General features: G+C 40.2%; 1 protein-coding gene across 2 annotated transcripts in view; it reads left to right on the forward strand.

Moving 5' to 3' along the window:
• gabra3 (gamma-aminobutyric acid type A receptor subunit alpha3) overlaps positions 1 to 19,745 on the forward strand; it is a 127,393-nt gene that overhangs the window by 79,957 nt on the left and 27,691 nt on the right. For both annotated transcript variants that reach the window (XM_026181152.1, XM_026181153.1), the window contains exon 5: positions 16,474 to 16,694. In XM_026181152.1, the coding sequence (XP_026036937.1) occupies positions 16,474 to 16,694 (221 nt within the window). The remainder of the gene's footprint in view (positions 1 to 16,473; positions 16,695 to 19,745) is intronic.

The following is a 19,745-nucleotide window of genomic DNA, read 5'->3' on the forward strand; positions in this document are numbered from 1 at the left end:
GTACCGCCATGCAAGTCAGAATTGATATTAGTCTACGTGGTTGGTGGCTTCTTTATTTTCCTATGCTATGCAATCCCTGAGTCAACACACACCTTTCTAATGGCCCAAATCAATCCAAAGTTATTGCAATCATGTGCAGTCAGCTTGCAATCTCAATACTTTAGATTCAAAGACCAGGCCTGCAACCACTTGCAGTCATTCGCTTTCTTTCAAGCAACTTTGGTGTCTCAGGATGGCGATAATCAACAATAAATCTATCTCTCTATCAGTTGAATGGGGTCTGAGATTGATTCAGATGTGTTGGAAATCTGTCCACATTTATAAATTAGACAACAGTTATTTGCAAATGTTTCCAGAGTCGGGACTCAACTGTTTGGAGACCAGTTGCTACCTGTTCAGTAACTCTGCAGTCAACTGTGGTTGTTTCAGCTACTTACTTTTGATTGTCAAATGCGAAAATGTAATGCAATAACTGGGCAGGCACTGGCTTTTGGTAGTCACGAGAAAATTGCCATCCTGTTGCCAACCTATCCCCACAAGCTGCATGTCTTTGGATGGTGGGAGGAAGCCGGAGTACCCAGAGGGAATCCACACAAACACGGGGAGAACATGCAAACTCCACACAGAAAGACCCTGGCCTGATGGTGGAATTGAATTCAGGTCCTTCTTGCTGTTGCTGTACCGCAACAGTGCTAACCACCGTGCTGCCCCGCAATATATAAATATTCAGCATATTGATTGGATGTTCAAACAGCGGTCTTTCAACATTTATTTCAACATAATGTGAGCTACAGTGTGAACACACTGCTTATTTGACAGATGAAATGATAGTGTAGCTTCTGATCAAGCACAGTTCATTTCATGAGCTATTTCTATGTCGATCTAAATAAGCATATCCATAAGTATGTGCTCTATGAGCTATGTGACTGTCATGTAAGGCTGATACAACAGCTGTGTCTTTTGTATTTTGCAAACAGTGCTGGCATCATTTCAGTACATGAACATGCTGACAAACTGTTGTAAAGAAGGAACACTCTCACATCAAAATCTTGATAAATCTTCTCTAAACGTCTTGGAAAAGCTTGAGGCTCTTTGTTAACATACTGACTTGGTTATCCATGGCTCCAGTCACACGGGCTTAGAGATCAGAGGCGACAGCCTGGCAACCACCAACTGTTACAGGAATATTCCCCTGCCAGTTGCTGGAGATTGCAGGCAGACATTGTGATATCGATCGCTAATACCCTCAGTTTCACTGAGACCATTCAGGTGCCCCCTGTCAACAACCGATCGCTAGGGAAAAATGTGCGTTCCCTGGCCAATTGATGAGTTGTTGCTGAAGGTTGCCGAGTGACAGAGGGTTTTGCACCAAAAACCTCCTTGCCGTTTCCTTGGTTGCTAGCAGTTTGCCACAGTTGTCTTTAGTTTGCATGGAAGACTCATCTGCAAACTCTTGTTTATTAACCACAGAGCAAAAGTGAACATTCATAAAGTGCAGATCTGCTGACAACTCTGTATCTTTCAAACAAAAACTCTAGGCCCATAACTTTTCAATGATCATCAAATTCACATGTAAAATACTGCATTTCCATATGGGACTCGTTCTTTGCATTTTTTTTCTCAACATATCGCAGGCCTTTTGATACACCTGCACTCACAGCCACCTTTTCGCACATGCCACATTCCAGCTGCCACAGAACACATCTGTCCCGCTGTACGCAGCCTGCTCCAAATCCAGTGGCAGGCAGTAACTAGCTCGTGAACATAGCATTAAGCAATAAAGGAGACACTTGGCTCATGTGTTGGCAGACACCAAATAAAGTGCTAGAAGAGTTTCCTGGGATCAATGTTCACTATATGGACACAAATAAAACAAAATAAGAGGAAATTTTTATATGTGAATAAGTACCTGTATGCTAACAACTGTGCCATGTCAACTAAAAGTTAATGACATATCAATGTCCCTCCTACAACTAGCCTAAAAAAAGTGATTACTCATTTAATGTTTGCATGTGACACTTGCTGAGTATGATTATTAATATGAGAAAGACAGCAGTTTCCCTGCTTTGAGAGAAGGGCTCTGTTGCATTAGTACAGAAGACAGTGCTTTCTCTTTTTCAGGACATGTCACCTTTGGGGTCTCTCAGAGCTCAGTTCTAGACCCAGTCTTTTATTCTCTTCACATGCTCCACTTGGCAGTTGCATGAATCAACAGAAAACACCACGGGACACAGAAGCCCACTTGTGGTAATGCTTTGGTCAGAGCTGCAGTTAGCTAGGTCAGTGCTGGTTCACACACGCTGGCACCTTTGTCTTGCTGTCAGTGTATGTGGAGTAGCAGCGTGGGAAACACAGCATCAACATATTATTATTATTATTTTAATTTCTTCATTGTCTTGTCAGTTTTAGGTCATTACCCAAGAAGGACTCATCTTGGCCCCAGGCTACACTGGGTTTTCTTGCTCCATGAAAGCTGCATAACGGCTCCAAGTACTTCCTTTCAAGATTTTCCACAGCCTAGTCTGAAAAGATGATCAGGCTTAAGCCGTCAAAAGGCATCCCACAATGGAACTGACGTCGAAAGTCAAGTGTCTGAATATCTGCATTGCAAATGTGTTTATAGGACATCTTTTGCATATGTAGTGCCGACGCTCTTTTTGTTCCTCTCGCTTGCTCACATCTTGTCTGTACCAGTGAACTGCTTAAAGTGTTGTGTTTGCATTGTTGTGCATACATTGCAAGGGTCCAGTTCAGATAGCAACTTTTTGGAGATTAACATCTCTTTTTTTTTATACTCCAGTAATCTCCTCCTACACTATCTACTAAATTCTGTCTTCAAAGGTTTTGTGTAGCATTGCATGAATAAAATGTTGGTCATAGATCAGCACTCTGAGCTTTTTCGGTTCCTTTAAGCAGAGGAAGAAATAACACAAGACAAGAGCAACTGCTGTACAAGGAAAATATGTGGATAGTAGGCTGGGTTAAAATCCCCATTGTGCATTTTAATAAGGAGTTGTCTGAAATTGGTGCCTGTCTCCACATCGACGGGTGACTTCTAGGACAAGTGAAGTTGGCGTAGTTTTTCTTTCAAATTTAGAAAATTAGTGCTGTCTTATATATAATCCTATAGGGTGGGTTATTTTATGGTTGTATATTTGAGCTTTGAAGACACTCGTCAGAGCCGACGGTGGCATCTCTAGAGTAGGTTGAGGTCGCGGGATCGTGTTTTCTGGATGATGAGTTTTCAGGCTAACAAGCTGAATGAGCGTGGAGCAGGACAGCCTCTGAGTAGGGCATTGCAGTAAACAGTACTGGGGAAGCAAAAGCCTGAACCATTTTTCTAGGTCAGTTAAAAAAGAGGAAACGGCTAATCTTGGAGGTATTTCAGAGGTGGAGAGAAGCTTTTTGAGGTATTCCCTTGATGTGTTCACACAAGAGAGTTTTGTTTTGTCTACAGCTAACCGCAGTTTAACTGATTACTTTGAGGCAGCTGCAGAGTCACTGAAACAAAAAGGCAAACCAGCTCTATAGGAGCATAAGATATCTTTTGAATTAGCCATTAAAGTATCTTATCGTGCAACGCTGTCTCCTAAAAAAAAGCGTTCTCATACTAGACCTCATTCTTATGTGTATAAGGGGAAACAAACAATTTCAAGAAGAAAAATATCACCAAACAAAGTCTCATGAAATCAGATCAGGCAATAGGTTGATGTGGGATCATGAAAAAACAAACACTATACTTGTAGAGATATTTCTCTCCAAACTGTTACAAGAAATTCACAGTCAGAGCACACTCAATGACCTCTTAATCTTATCTTCTGCTGTATACATCCAACTACCGATCTCCGTAACATCAAGTGTCCTAGAAATGTCTGCTCGCCCTGGGGCCACACATTTAGACGTCACTTGTACCCCTTTCCGCCACATCTACCTTTAGTGTCCCATACTGGAAGAAGAGGAACGCTCACATCTGCGTATTCATCGTGCTTGATTCAAATATTAGGCCAGTAGCAGGGCACTTTGTACAGTTGTGTCTGACTAAGAGAAGATTTCTGCACTTTGTCACACTAAGACACAGAATGTAGGTTACGATCTTGATGCTGATCTCTAGTAAGTAGGTTGGTGTGTTTCTCTATCCCGAGCTCCCCCTTTCTCACTCGATCTGGTGGATTTTTTTCTGTCTTTCGTATGTGTCTTTCTCCTGCCCTTTCGGTAAGTCAATGGAGTCACGTCGTATCCACATGCATGCTGTGTCACAGCACATGTACCTGTTTCATGGTGGAATTTGACAGGCCTTTGCTGATGAAATGGGAAGCGATTTAGGCTGTCACATGCACTGTGCTGAGGCTCGGTTTGACAAAGACGGCAGTGATGGCCCGATCTCACCAGGGCTGCAAAATTTTCTGGGGATAAAAATTACTGGGTTATGTGAAAAAATGACAGCCTATATTTGTATGTTTACAATTCAGAAAAAATTTGCTCCAAAAACAAACCCCCTACAAGTTAAAATTCTGGAGAGAACAGATGAATCTTTGTGCTGCTAAAATTTGAAGGTTAACTCCTGGAATCTGTATCAATCATGTTGTCCTTATTCAAGGACTTGCTAACCCAGTTATGCCATTTTTAGAGAATAAACCAAATTTAAATTGGTCATCACCACCACCTTTTATAAAAAAAAAAAAGTGAAAAAAAAAAAACTTTACTCTGAAAATAGAGCTTTTTTCCACTCACTGTACAGGTCATTGTATTCCCCAGTGTCGCGGCATGATTCATGTGTCGGACAGGAACAACTTGAAAGCAGAACAGGAAGACTTTTTTGCAACCTAAAAGCCTATATTTTTCTTCTAATAGCAGCCAGAAGTAAGAAGGCTGTAGCATCCTTCATGGGGATGGGAAGTGATAAGAATTTAGCTATTCCAGTTCCATTATCGATATCACTTATTCATTCAATTGCTTATCGGTTCTCACTGGGTTTTCGTTGGCCTCGATGTCACCACACACCATCGCTAAGAAGCATATCCAAGACATTACATTGGTGCAACTTGACAGCATGCTGTGTGGTCAAATCTTTGTGAATGTTGGAGGTATTTCACCTTTTTGTTGTGATCAGCATTAGAGTCATTACTCAAAAAAAGTAATGTATTACAAATATGCCACAGAACAGAACTCTTTAAAGCAATACTCCCAGAATAAAGTTTTCTCTATAAAATGACCCAAAACACAGTCTCATGTGGCTACAGATCTATACACCGAGACAAATCATTATCTGAATGAGGCTACACATATGATCTCTCTCCTCGTATTTAGGTATGAACACAAAGCAAAGACAAAAACCAGTACAAAGAGACTATAAAGTGATCGCCACAGCGATTCACCTTAGAAACATGAATAGGTAGAAACACAGGCTGGAGTCTGACTGCTTATCAGTTTGATACCTGTTGAGGTTTAGGGTCTGCCTGCTGGGCGGGGGTTGGCTCAGCTAACGTTGCTTTGGGTTCTTGGCTAGCTTAGCGTTAGCATGATGTCTGTGCAGATGCTTGCAAAGAGCCAAAGTTGTGTTAGCCGCATAGTGCAATTGTCCCCGATGCACTTTGCACCATAACACTCTTGTTTTTTTGTCCAGTAAAAATAAAAGTAATGTCCATGTTCACGCTGTAGACTGCAACTCTATAGTCGTCCTTCAGCACACAAACTGAAATCAGTTGATTGTAGCGCAAGTGAAAGTGGAACAGATAAGCAGGATCGATAGGCTAGCAGACTACCAATTCCAAGGAATTGAACTACTAACTTGAAACCCCATGATTCCCATCCCTAATCCTAATCCCTTAGCAAGTAAATGGCAGTGGCGGCTTGCGTTTTTTTGATTACAAGCAAAACTGTTGTATGGCTTCTATGCTTTTGAGTCTTGCAGCTGCAGCCATCTTCTCTTTTTTTTAAGGGAAATCTAATGTTAAATACTGGAAAAGTTATAAGGAGCTCATTGTATTGTTTGAAATTGTAGTGAGCCGGTAGCACAGGCTTCAGATAGTTCTAAATGTCCTGTTCTCATACATTCAGACAGACCCAGAGTATCAAAATTTACTGGATACTTTCCCAAAGTGCTGAAAGTGCCCAAAGTGACAGTGAACACAGCTCAAGGACGGAGATGAGTTGGCACCGGATAGTGAAGGTAGTATCCCTGAGATGTCCAACCATTCTGACACAGAATCTGCCTATGGAACCAGAGCAACGCTTCACCAACGCAGCCCAGAGCAAAGCCACAAACAAGTCATACTTTATGCAATTGATTTTTAAAACATAAATACACGCAAGATGTGAACTTGACCAGTGAAACCTTACTCGAGCTTGTAGGCAGTTATTCCATATTTCTAGATATTTCAGTAATCTAAATATTTTGAATGTTTCTGCACAAAATAGGTTAAATCTGCAGAAAAAAATCTTTGTTTGCACTTATAAAGGATGAGAAAACTGTATTCTGGTCATTTAAAATACCAGAATACTGCAATGCATTACTGATTCAAACATACCTCAGGTTTTAAAAATGAAATATTATTAGTATTACAACAAGTAGCATTAGATTCTGTAATTAAATGTAAATGTGTTCATATAGATTTACATTTAAGTGCTTGGTTGCTTGAGGGTTAAATAGAGGAAAGCTAATCAGCTTCTTTCAAACAGGATGAATTAAGGGACTGCACCAAAGGGCAGTGTAAGATAAATACAGACTAGAACTCAAGGGAAGTTCAAGGATAAAAAAAACATCCATGTTAAAGTAGTACAGCAGAGCCACTATAAATCTAATATAGCAGATCTACTATAATGGTATTCAGTTTTTATACATATGCCACACATCAGTTTACATATATTCCATAGTGTGTCCTGGGGGTGGGCGATAGAAACGATATATAATAGAAACGATATAAATCGTATATCTAAATTTGGCCAACGATAGAGATTTTGACTATATCGCTCTATCGCGATAGCGCATGTTGATGATGTCATCAAGCTGTGCCTGTTTTGGTCGAAAGCATCGCAGCGGTTACAACCATTATCATCTGCAAATTATGGCGGGTGACAGTCATAGCAAAGAGATTAATCACTCTTGAAATAAGGGGAAAGCCACAAACTGCGCTTCCTCCACTTCCGTAACATTGATTCATTAATGTTGAATTCTCTCGCAGCTGTTCTATTCCCATATTGTTGCAGTATATCAATAACTAACCTCGTATTGTGGATGAATAATCTCAGTTGTTCTCTTGACTGAAGTTTGGCCCGTGTATAGCATCTTGCTATGCGATTGCATTTGTCCCTGACCACCAGAATCCCTCACGTTAACTTTTATTGAGTGGAAACAAAAGCTGGTGTTCATCCTCCAGCTTCACTGTGCTAAAGTTATGCTAACATAGCTGTGTCACTAGCAATCATGTAGCACAACATTATATACCAGGTAGTCCAACTTCAGTAACCCTGCAAACGCCACTGCTGTTTAGTTTTCTGTCTTCATTTATGTTAGAAGTGGTAGCAGAGCTGTACGTTTTAATTATTTTCAAAAAATCTCTCGTTCAGAACATGGTATGAAATGTTTAGGTGTAAACTAGCGAGCTAACTTCCTGTAACTTCTAAAACTTAATTGTCACACCTGACAAAGCAGCAACGCTGATGATTTAATTAAAGATGAAAGAATTTAGACCGTTTTTTAACTCTCAGTGTTCGTTTGACTTTGGGACCTGAAATGGACGGAGTTTTGGACCCAGATTACTCCGCGAAGCTCCTCACTACGGCAGCCGTAATGCTCCGACAATCCATCAAGCAGTGCGGCTTACCAAAGTTGTACTAAAACATTTTTTAACAGATTTCTGCACGCCCAAATCGGTTCGAGGTCAGTAAGCACAACCAGAATTCATACATAAGGCACACTCTCGATTTTTGAGAAAATTAAAGGATTTTAAGTGTGCCTTATAGTGTAGAAAATACGTTATACAGAAGAAAAGAATATATCGTGATATATATGCTTCAAATTATATCGCGATATGAATTTTAGGCCATATAGCCCAGCTCTAGTGTGTCCTTTGTTCTGGCTGCCCCTCCCTGAGCTGGGTTCTGCCGGAGGTTTCTTCCTTTTAAAAAGGAGTTTTTCCTTCCCACTGTTGCCAAGTGCTTGCTCAGAGGGACAGATGTCTGGTTGTTGGGATTTTCCTCTGATATTGTAGGGTCTTACAATATAAAGCACTTCAAGGCAACTCTTGTTGTGATTTGGTGATATATAAATTGAATTGAATATGTTCCATCTAAATCACGTGATTTCCATTGGACACAAGATGGAAACCCTGATCTCTCATAAATCTCTCTTGCATTTTCTACTGCGGACTGTGAAAACACTGTCAGGGGACACTACGTATGCATTTTTTTAACATGCATGGATGGATTTATTCTATTTTTGTAGTAGTGATGATGGATAAACCAAAATTTCCTTTCTAAATGTAATTCATTCATGTTTGCATCACTGCATGCAGCTCCAAACAGTCATAATTTGCTAATGAGTCCCATTTCCATATTGCTTTTATGTGATTACTGCTACATACTTGACTTTATATTCGTGGAACAAAATGTTCCTATTTGAAGTGTGATGCAGTGAAGTGCTAAAACATGTTTACGGCTCAGAGCTGCAGAAGCTTGTGAGCTCTGACAATAATTGGAGTTGGTATGGGATTCACAACTCAATGCAAGTCTCACGCAGGTTCTACTCTCAGCAGGGAAAGGTGAACAGCAAACAAGAATCCAAGTGAGACAGAATAATTGGCAAGGGGAGAGAGAAAGGCGAAATTGTAATTATTAATCAAGCCTCTGACTGATCGACACGATGCCCACAGAAGAGAAGAACTGGGCCCAAAAGCTGTGTTAATTCTGTATCATTACCACACCAGCGAACCAGTATCTTATCTCTGGGCTGCTGTGCACTGTCAAAAACAAGACATGATGACATATTGTGTACCACGCATAGCATTTCTGCACAGTAAATTGGGGAAACGGCGCTTGTGCACAATATGCTATCTTGTCAGAGGCACTAAATCAAACCTGTCAAACCAGTCTGCTAATCTAAAGAAAAAATGTCTCCAGTTGTAGTCACGAATAACAGTAGCATGGGTTACCGAGTGGAAATTCCCTGGCATAAACGGCTTGTTCAGGTTGCTTGGCTAAAAACTGATTTGATAAAAAGAACTCATTGAAACGAAAAAAAGAAAAGAAACAATTTAAAACAAAGCCATAGTGACATTATTACAAGAGGATGTAATAATTAAATGTTTAGAATTTAATGAACTCATTAATTTATGATAAAAGGCTGCATTAATATTCTATCAGATATTAGACACAACCTTCCTGCCATTACCAGAGATCCAGACACTCGATCTCGTTTTTTAACATCTAGACTCATTTAGCCCAGTCTCGTGTACATCCTACCTCAACAACTGTTCATATTTTCCTAATTTCCTTTCATTCCATAATTCACTAATGTGAATTATTTTTTTTACTGCAGTGGCAAGCCCTTCAGTATCTACTGAAATTTCTCAGCCATTAAACCCAACTTGAAAACATTAGAGACCCATTTAGTTGTGGCATGTGAGAGAGTGGCAGAGATTTGGTTTTACCTAATTCATTTTAGTTCATTTGGTTCTGCAGTACCCAAGGCAGAAAAAACATGAACACAAATATGTTCGATTTTATTAAGAGTTGTTCCCATAATGCACTGTGCTCTTTATACGCAACAAATAAAATGAAACCTTATCTGATTTCCCCAGTAAACCTTCTCACAAGATGGTGAAACAGACATACAGTGGGGCAAAAAAGTATTTAGTCAGCCACCGATTGTGCAAGCTCCCCCACCTAAAATGATGACAGAGGTCAGTAATTTGCACCAGAGGTACACTTCAACTGTGAGAGACAGAATATGAAAAAAAAATCCATGAATCCACATGGTAGGATTTGTAAAGAATTTATTCGTAAATTAGGGTGGAAAATAAGTATTTGGTCAATAACAAAAATACAACTCAATACTTTGTAACATAACCTTTGTTGGCAATAACAGAGGTCAAACGTTTACTATAGGTCTTTACCAGGTTTGCACACACAGTAGCTGGTATTTTGGCCCATTCCTCCATGCAGATCTTCTCGAGAGCAGTGATGTTTTGGGGCTGTCGCCGAGCAACGCGGACTTTCAACTCCCGCCACAGATTTTCTATGGGGTTGAGGTCTGGAGACTGGCTAGGCCACTCCAGGACTTTCAAATGCTTCTTACGGAGCCACTCCTTTGTTGCCCGGGCGGTGTGTTTTGGATCATTGTCATGTTGGAAGACCCAGCCTCGTTTCATCTTCAAAGTTCTCACTGATGGAAGGAGGTTTTGGCTCAAAATCTCACGATACATGGCCCCATTCATTCTGTCCTTAACACGGATCAGTCGTCCTGTCCCCTTGGCAGAAAAACAGCCCCATAGCATGATGTTTCCACCCCCATGCTTCACAGTAGGTATGGTGTTCTTGGGATGCAACTCAGTATTCTTCTTCCTCCAAACACGACGAGTTGAGTTTATACCAAAAAGTTCTACTTTGGTTTCATCTGACCACATGACATTCTCCCAATCCTCTGCTGCATCATCCATGTGCTCTCTGGCAAACTTCAGACGGGCCTGGACATGCACTGGCTTCAGCAGCGGAACACGTCTGGCACCGCGGGATTTGATTCCCTGCCGTTGTAGTGTGTTACTGATGGTGACCTTTGTTACTTTGGTCCCAGCTCTCTGCAGGTCATTCACCAGGTCCCCCCGTGTGGTTCTGGGATCTTTGCTCACCGTTCTCATGATCATTTTGACCCCACGGGATGAGATCTTGCGTGGAGCCCCAGATCGAGGGAGATTATCAGTGGTCTTGTATGTCTTCCATTTTCTGATGATTGCTCCCACAGTTGATTTTTTCACACCAAGCTGCTTGCCTATTATAGATTCACTCTTCCCAGTCTGGTGCAGGTCTACAATACTTTTCCTGGTGTCCTTCGAAAGCTCTTTGGTCTTGGCCATGGCGGAGTTTGGAGTCTGACTGTTTGAGGCTGTGGACAGGTGTCTTTTATACAGATGATGAGTTCAAACAGGTGCCATTCATACAGGTAACGTGTGGGGGACAGAAAAGCTTCTTACAGAAGACGTTACAGGTCTGTGAGAGCCAGAGATTTTCCTTGTTTGAGGTGACCAAATACTTATTTTCCACCCTAATTTACGAATAAATTCTTTACAAATCCTACCATGTGGATTCATGGATTTTTTTTCACATTCTGTTTCTCACAGTTGAAGTGTACCTCTGGTGCAAATTACTGACCTCTGTCATCATTTTAGGTGGGGGAACTTGCACAATCGGTGGCTGAATAAATTCTTTTTTGCCCCACTGTAACCCCAGCTGTGCCCTTTGAAGCTTTCACTTCATGAAATTTCATTTTTTTATGGTCTTAGAGGGGTGCAGTTAGGCAGTTTAGGAGGAATTTAATTTACATCTAAGCCCATTAAAAGAGGACATTTATTATCAAACATCTGCAGCTGGTGATAAATCTGTTGATGATATAGTGAGAAAAAAATCAAATGGAAACTGTTTGTACTTACACATCTAACTCAAAAGTCATTATTAGCATTTATTTGGAGTCATCGCTGTGTTTATCAGATCAAAGTCCAGATTTTCTCGCCGTTTAGCCACATTGTGGTCCTTTCACAACATGTGAGAAAAATGTCAGTCTAATCTATCTGTCCATCCCAGCTCGTAGCTATCTTTGGTGAGCAGCGAGGGTACAGAGGCTTCATCAAAGCTCCGTAGCTGAAAATTGCTGCTTCTCGAAACAACTAAGGGCTTGAAAGATAATTTGTGACTTTGTAACTGTGACTGAATCCTTTCATAAAATACACTCACTGGCCACTTTTTTGGGTCCACCTGTCCAACTTCTCTTTAATGCAAATATAATTAGCCATTCACATGGCAGTAAGAGTGCATTTAGGCATGTAATCATGGTCAAGATGACTTTTGGAAGTTCAAACCAAACATCTGAATGGGGAGGAAACAGTATTTAAGTGACTTTGAATGTGACATGGTCGTTGGTGCCATATGGGCTAAACTAAAAATTTCAGAAACTGATGATGTGCTACAATTTTCCCACATATACTGTCTATAGGGTTTACAGAAAATGGTCTGAAAAAGAGAAAATATCCATTAAGTGTCAGTTCTCTGTGCAAAAACACCTTGCTAATTCGAGAGGTCAGAGGAAAATGGTTTTTTAGCTGATATGGAGGCAAAATTAACTCAAATAACTAGTCTTTACAACCAAGGTATGCAGAAGCTAATATGTTACAGCAACAGAAGACCACACCAGTTGCCACTTGTGTATACTAAGAACAGGAAACTATATTTGCGAGTCTCACCAAAATTGGGCAATAGAAGATTTGAAAAGCATGACGAGTCCTGATTTTTTCTGATGAGTCTGAGTCTTGTGACATTCAGTTAGAATTTGGTATAAACAGCAAGAAAGCATGGATCCATCTTGCCTTGTATCAATGATTCAGGCTGTCGGTGATGTAATGTTGTGTGGAACATTTTCCTGCCACCTTTTGGGTGTTTAGTACCAAATCAGCATCATTTGAGTATTGGTGTTGTCCGTTCCTTTATAACCACATTGACAAAGGCGCATTATCCCAGCAGGATAACCCACCATATGACAAAGCTCAGATCACCTTAGATTGGTTTCTTCAACGCAATATTAAGTTTATTTTACTTAAATGACCATCAGATTTATATCCAGTAGTACCTGTGGGATTTAGTGGAACAAGAGATTCATATCATGGGTTACAAACATGCAGCTGGCACATCTGCAGCCACAATCTCTGAGGAATGTTTCTATCACCTTGTGGATTTATGGCATGAAGAAATAAGGCAATTCTGAAAAGAAAAGGGGCATTCAGTGAAGTGGCCAGTGAGCTCATCTTAGTTTACTTTAGTCTTGGTTTAATTGTTATTCTAATATTGATTATAGCAGTCATTTACGGTATTTTGTTGTGAAGTACCTTTCTTTAGTTCTTTTTCACATTAAGTAATGACTATAATAAGGGTAGCCTTAGATAATTACTTTCTATAGTAATTAAACTGTAACTTCACCCCACTGCTAAATTACAAAAGAACAACAGTCCAAGACTGCACACCCACACAAAGGCTGACTATTCCCTCCACATCATACCTGAACTGAGTTCCTGCTTCCAGAAGTATGTCATCAAGAGAATGTCTCCCATTTTTTCCTGTGTTGCTGCGGTAATTAATCCTACTGAAAATTCATGAACCCAAATTTCAGTCAACTCCAAAAGTAACAGTTTCATGCAAATTGTTTTAGAATTTTTTAATAGATCTGCTCGCAAACAGTGGGCTAAAAATTGGTTGTTGTGGAAAACTACATCTCTATCAATTAGAGTTGTTGCTATATCCCCAATAATGTCAAAAGCAGGGATATTTTTTATTGTTTAGTCAATGCGAGACCAAGAGAGGAGTAAAATGAGTCAAGGAGCCCATCCTGCCAGCTGCTACCTTTGCCAAGTCATCTAAAAGTCTAGGTTAGGGTTAATGTCTAGGGTTAATGTACAGTGATGCTTCTACAGACATCAGAAGTCCAAGTTTAAACTATAGCTCCAAACATCACTCCTGTGAATCGGGAGCCTTGAGGATTAATTGAAAATGAGCGCCGTTTCACAGACCTGCCACTGAAGGGTGGGCAGCTGAAGGAAGTGGACCACCCACCTCTGATTGGTCTCAAGCTGTTGACTTTATGTCAGCACTAGCTTTACAAGGTGACCCTTCATCTGCTCATTTTCAAAACTGAATATCCAACTAGGATTCCAGGGAAATAGATTCAGTCTCAGCTGATAGTGAACAGATTAGAGTACATCCTGTACAGGTCAGCAGTCCTTCACAGGTTATATATACATGTCCACAATACATAACATTTAAAGGCACCTTTTTGTTTTAAGGTGAGCTTATACATCCTGTTGAGGAATTTTCAACCCATAAAATGCAAATCTTTACATTTTTTTATCAGAGCCCAATCAAATGATTTAATTTACAGCTCAGCATGCTCCACAAATTTTCTTGTAGTCTAGATCCAGTTGCCACTTTTATGATGTCATTGGTTTTTTTAACTGCAGCAATAAACATACATCCTTAGCAAATATGTTTTTACAGTTATGGAATTTGTACTTATTTGTGGGCTGTCTGGGTAAAAAAAGGCAGAGCATCTGCACCTTTCACTTTGAATCCATCCAGGGCACATCAATCACCCCAAATATCCATCTTTCTAATAAAGGCAAGATGCCAGCAATCTTGTAAAAAATGGTCTGTGTATTATGTGAAGACAAATAATGAATGCAGTTGCAATACTTGTGTCATGTGTTTAAAGGGGTTCTTTAAATTAGAGTTGTTTGCCATAGTTAATCTATTCATGATTCTGACTGCTGTAAAAAAAGATATTTGACAGCCACTGTTGGGTAGACGCTCCGCTCTGTCTCCTCTGTCAAGGAGAAATCAATCACTCAGTCCCTGGAGGAACACCAGCTGGCATCTGAATGGTTTGTGCCATTTGGCCTTGTGGAGATTGACTATACTTTTCCTCACTTCTGTCTTTCAGTCTTCAAATTAATTCCCCATGTTTACAGAAGGTTCTGTCCAAAAGAAACAAACAAATGATGGCTTCACCCCAGCTGGGCCAAGCTCACTATTGTCAGTTTACATCACTGCATGTTTTACACTAATTGAGGCCTGATTTGGCATCTCATAAAGACGTGATTAACATGCATAACAAAAGGATAACCTTGGCGATGGGGATTTAAATGTTTTACTAGGGTTCCTTTTTTGTATGCCAAGATAGAGCAAACTTTCTTAGACTGTGCAGGAAAGTTTTTGTTAAAGATGCACAGGACAGAACAATAAATCAGTGTCATGGTTGCCCTACTGTCCACATGTGTTTGGTCATTAGTCTTTTTTGTGATCTGGAGAGTCCTTTGATGACAGCACTGAGAACTTAGTGCATGAAGGAATCAGTCTGACATAATTAATGGGAAAAACAGTTAACGATTTACTTTTTGAACTCTTTAGTAGGTGATTGTGGCTCAAGAGTTGGGCGTTCGTCTTGTAATCGGAAGGTTGCCGGTTCGAGCCCCGGCTCCGACAGTCTCTCGTTGTGTCCTTGTGCAAGACACTTCACCCGTTACCTACTGGTGGTGGTCAGAGGGCCCGGTGGCGCCAGTGTCTGGCAGCCTCGCCTCTGTCAGTGCGCCCCAGGGTGGCTGTGGCTACACTGAAGCTTGCTGTCACCAGTGTGTGAATGGGTGGATGATTGTGTATAGTGTAAAGTGCTTTGGGGTCCTTAGGACCAAGTAAAGCGCTATACAAATACAGACCATTTACCATTTTAAAAAAAGAAAGAACCAGAGACTGCAGTTAATTAATAAATGGGGCAAAGATGAAATAAAGTGATTGAGGGTTGCGCACGTTAGTCACATTCTGGCTTTTATCAGTCTGTGAAGCTCTCTGTGGGCTTTATTTAGAGCACTGCTGTGAGGACAGATGCGATGTAATTATTGTATAGCATTGCAAGTTTGCAGGCCTTTAGGAGGTCAATCGCATCAATTAACAGACGTCCATCCTGTGCTGTTTAGAGGAGACCTGTTGCTGTATTGAATGAAAGCTGCACACCCTCTCCCACTGAGCATGACGGGATCCTGTTGTTAAAACCAATGGGAAATGACTTAATCAAGGTGTCACTCAGGGGGGCAGCCAGTTACAGTTCACAGTACCTGAGCTGTTTCAGTGAACAAGCAAAAAGCTCCAAAATGGCTAGCAACACGTGGACCGTGCCTTTGTTGCGCACTGTTGTGGCATAGCTTCCCCACATCTCACTCTGTTCAAGCTTCAGCTCTCTGTCTGCAAAGCCGCTGTACACAGCTGGCGAGGAAAAGCAGTTGCTAGGACACCAAGACCCATTGAATGAATAATGTGAAATAAATTCATTTTGAACAGCTACTTCCCGCATTTGTTTTAGTTTGTTTGGTCTTTCGTGTGTTGGTGACGATGCAGAAATACTGTGTCGCACATTAATAAAACATGAAACAGATGTTCTACAAGCTTTCTCGCTGAGGCTCCAACACCTTAAGTGTGAGAGAAACACAACATTGTTAACGGAGCAGTAATCGTGTCACACAAAAAAGGAAATGCACTTTGACTCATTAAAGCAGGAAAAGCAAAAGTGGAAATAAAGGAACAAAAAAGGTGGCTCAACTTAACATCATGTAGCCTTTTTTTTGTATGCTTTCACAAATAAGAGCATCGTAAGGCTTGAATGAGAGCCATGTTCCCAGTTTTGTGAATTGTTGCCTTGCTAACTATTTCTTCAAACTCTCTTCCCATCAGGAGTACACCATCGATGTCTTCTTTCGCCAGAGTTGGAGGGATGAGCGGCTGAAGTTCGATGGGCCCATGCAGGTTTTACCCCTCAACAACCTCCTGGCCAGTAAGATCTGGACTCCTGATACTTTTTTCCACAACGGAAAGAAATCTGTAGCCCACAACATGACAACTCCTAACAAACTGCTACGACTAGTCGACAACGGCACGCTTCTATACACAATGAGGTGAGCATTTTTTGTGGTGATTCGGAGGTCAACACCATCACTTGAAAAAAAAAAATCTGCAGGTGCTGTTTAGTAGATATATTAACCGTCTTAATTTGGCATGAGAGCATCCTTATTTTGATATTCCTAAAAGAAAAAAGAAAGCATAATAAAAGATTTCACCCACTGGCACTCAGCACTTTTTACAGCCAGAAGTTCTCCATATGTATGAAAGGGTGACTCGCTTCCTTATAAGCTTATGCTAGGAAGCTTGGGATACAGTTGACTGTGACAGCATTCCTCTCCTATCATTCAGCCTCAAATACACTAACCGGTCGTTAAGTGATGACATGACGAATCCTACTTCTGGGCCTAAAGTAGTCTGTGTTTAATATGGCTTTTGTGTTGTTAACATGTTTAATGTTTTGTATTTTCTTCTATTTAATCTCAAAAAGCTCCTAAAACAGTCAGTAATCACTGTTGACCTCCCTCGGCTTTTATTACCACTAATCATTTATTTAAGCTCAGTTTTTAAAACCTTAGGATGTAACTACAGCTCAGCACTCACGTTAACTTTTATCGAGTGGAAAAAAAGTTAGCTTGTTTATATTATACTAACATAGCTGTGTCGCTAGCGGTCATGTAGCACATCATTAGCTACAGCTAGCCAAACTTCAGTAACCCTACAAACGTCACTGCTGTTTCGTTTTCTTTCTTCATTTATGTTTGAAGTGATAACAGAGCTGTATGTTTTAATTTGTTTCCAAAACCACGCAGTCAGGACATGCTATATTGTATTTCGATGGAAGCTAGCAAGCTAACTTCCTGCTAACTTCCAACTCCGTTAAATGTCATAAATTCCGTTTTCATGGATGCCTGGATGTTAAACTCAATTGTTACACCTGGTAGAGCAGAACGTTGATCATTTTATTAAAGATGAAAGACTTTAGACAGTTTTTCAACTCTCAGTAATGCCATAGTGATCGACCTGCAGCGGAGTTTAGGCCCAGACACGGCTAGTGACGTCAGACTTAACGACTGGATTATTATTATTAGTTGTAGTAATAGTAGTAGTAGTATTATACACTACCAGTAAAAACTTTTAGAACACCCCAATTTTTCTAATTTTTGACTCATCAAAGTAGCCACCTTTGACAGATATAACAGCTGAACACACCCTTGGCATTCTTTCTACAATAGACATCAAATGTTTTTCAGAAAGTTTTTCATATATCTGTTGCAGAAGTTCTCATAAATGTGTGGCACTTAAAGGTTGCTCTGCTTTCACTCTTCTGTCCTGTTCATCCCAAACGATCTCACTGAGGTTTAAGTCCGGAGACTGTGCTGGCCACTCCATGTTTTCAAGCTTACCATCTTGTTCTTTTTTCCTGAGGTAGTTCTGGCATGTCTTGGACTTAAGTTTTGGGTCACTATCTGGCTGTAGGATGAACCCCTGACCAACTAGGTGCAACCAGTGGGTACTGCAGAATTCTGTGGTAGCTGTTTTAGTTTAGTTTCTCACTCTGTACAAGTCACCGACCCTGGATCCAGCAAAACAGCCCCAGACCATCACACCTCCTCCTCCATGTCTGACAGTTGATGCCACACACTGTGGAACCATCCTTTTCGTCTGCTTGATGGCATACTGTTGAACCTTATTTTTTAAATCTGAGCACTTACTTTTGTAACATTTCAAGCTATGCATTGGACTTAAACAACTTGAATCACAATAAATAACTGAAAAAAATGGGGTGTTCTAAAACTTTTGACCAGTAGTTTATGTAGATGGGTTGATTCAAACAAAATTGACCCACCATATGAAAAGGAAAACTATCCATAAAGATCAAAGCCATTTTCTGTATCAGTGTGTAAAAATGTTGTGTTAATGTTGTTTTGTTGGACGAATAAAACTCCAGCCTGTGGGCAGTTTTTGCCAGGCCTGTAATGGTTTTTCAAATTCATCATCCTGTATTTAGTCAAGTCAAGCAAAATTCTGTCGCCAATATTAAAACATTTTTAAAAACTTAGTTTTGATTTATAATAAATGGGGTTTTTTAAAGATCATATAGAAGTTACTGGAAGTTACTGTATATGTCACCATGTCCATGCAAAGTTTCATTCAGATTGGCCCAATGTTAAGGGTACATAGAGGCATATTTACATAAATATGCTCTAATCATTATATACAGATATTTGAACATGGCAGTCTATTGACTCACTTTCCCAGCTTGCCTCAACTGGCTATTAGAGGAACAGCAGCAATAATAGTCAATATTGAATCATTGAAAACATTTTTCAAGCTGAGAATTTACAAAATTCTCATCCTTCATCAAATGAAATCGGAATGTTTGTCATATTTTTTTCAGTTAGAACATGAACATTTGATAGAAAGAAAATTGGAAACTATAGTCCCGGATTCCAAAGAAAAGTTAGAAGATTATGAGAGAACCAAGTTTAGCTTTTACAAGATGATGTGTGTATATCAGCAAATTCAATAGCTAGAGACATTTTATTTAAAAGCATGAATGCAAACACCGTGGTGGCACTAGGGTGAAAATTAACATCTTAGGAATAAAATTGTGCTTTTTACCTGTCTGTGAGTCAGATAGCTGATTTGCAGCCAGTCTGGCCCATATATGTATCACACGCAGACAGCCGAGTGAATAATACTCACTTGATCAAAGGAGTGTCATTGTGTGTATGTCATGCGTAAAGTACACTGTAAATAGCATCAGCAAGACAGTCATAGTCACTGAATACCATTATGTACTGAATAACAGCAAAAATAATTCTGTGATTGCTTTGGCTGGAAACACTGAACCTGTCGATCAGCATTCACCAGCTTTGCACTAGGCCGTGAAAAGGCTGCAGAAATGTTTTTATGATGCTCGTGCACAAGGTCAGTATAGATTTTTAGGGGTGAAAATGAAATGGTGAAAAAAATCATTTTGTGCTCCCACATGAGTAGATCTGATGCTGTGGCAGTTCTGCCAAGGCCAACAAAGATCCCTGAGCTCTGATGTAGTATTACAAGGACTAACATGTTTAAATAAGCAGGGAAATGTATTGTGA

The sequence above is a fragment of the Astatotilapia calliptera genome, chromosome 10 (assembly GCF_900246225.1).
Source record: "Astatotilapia calliptera chromosome 10, fAstCal1.2, whole genome shotgun sequence".
In the NCBI taxonomy this organism is placed as follows: Eukaryota; Metazoa; Chordata; class Actinopteri; order Cichliformes; family Cichlidae; genus Astatotilapia; species Astatotilapia calliptera.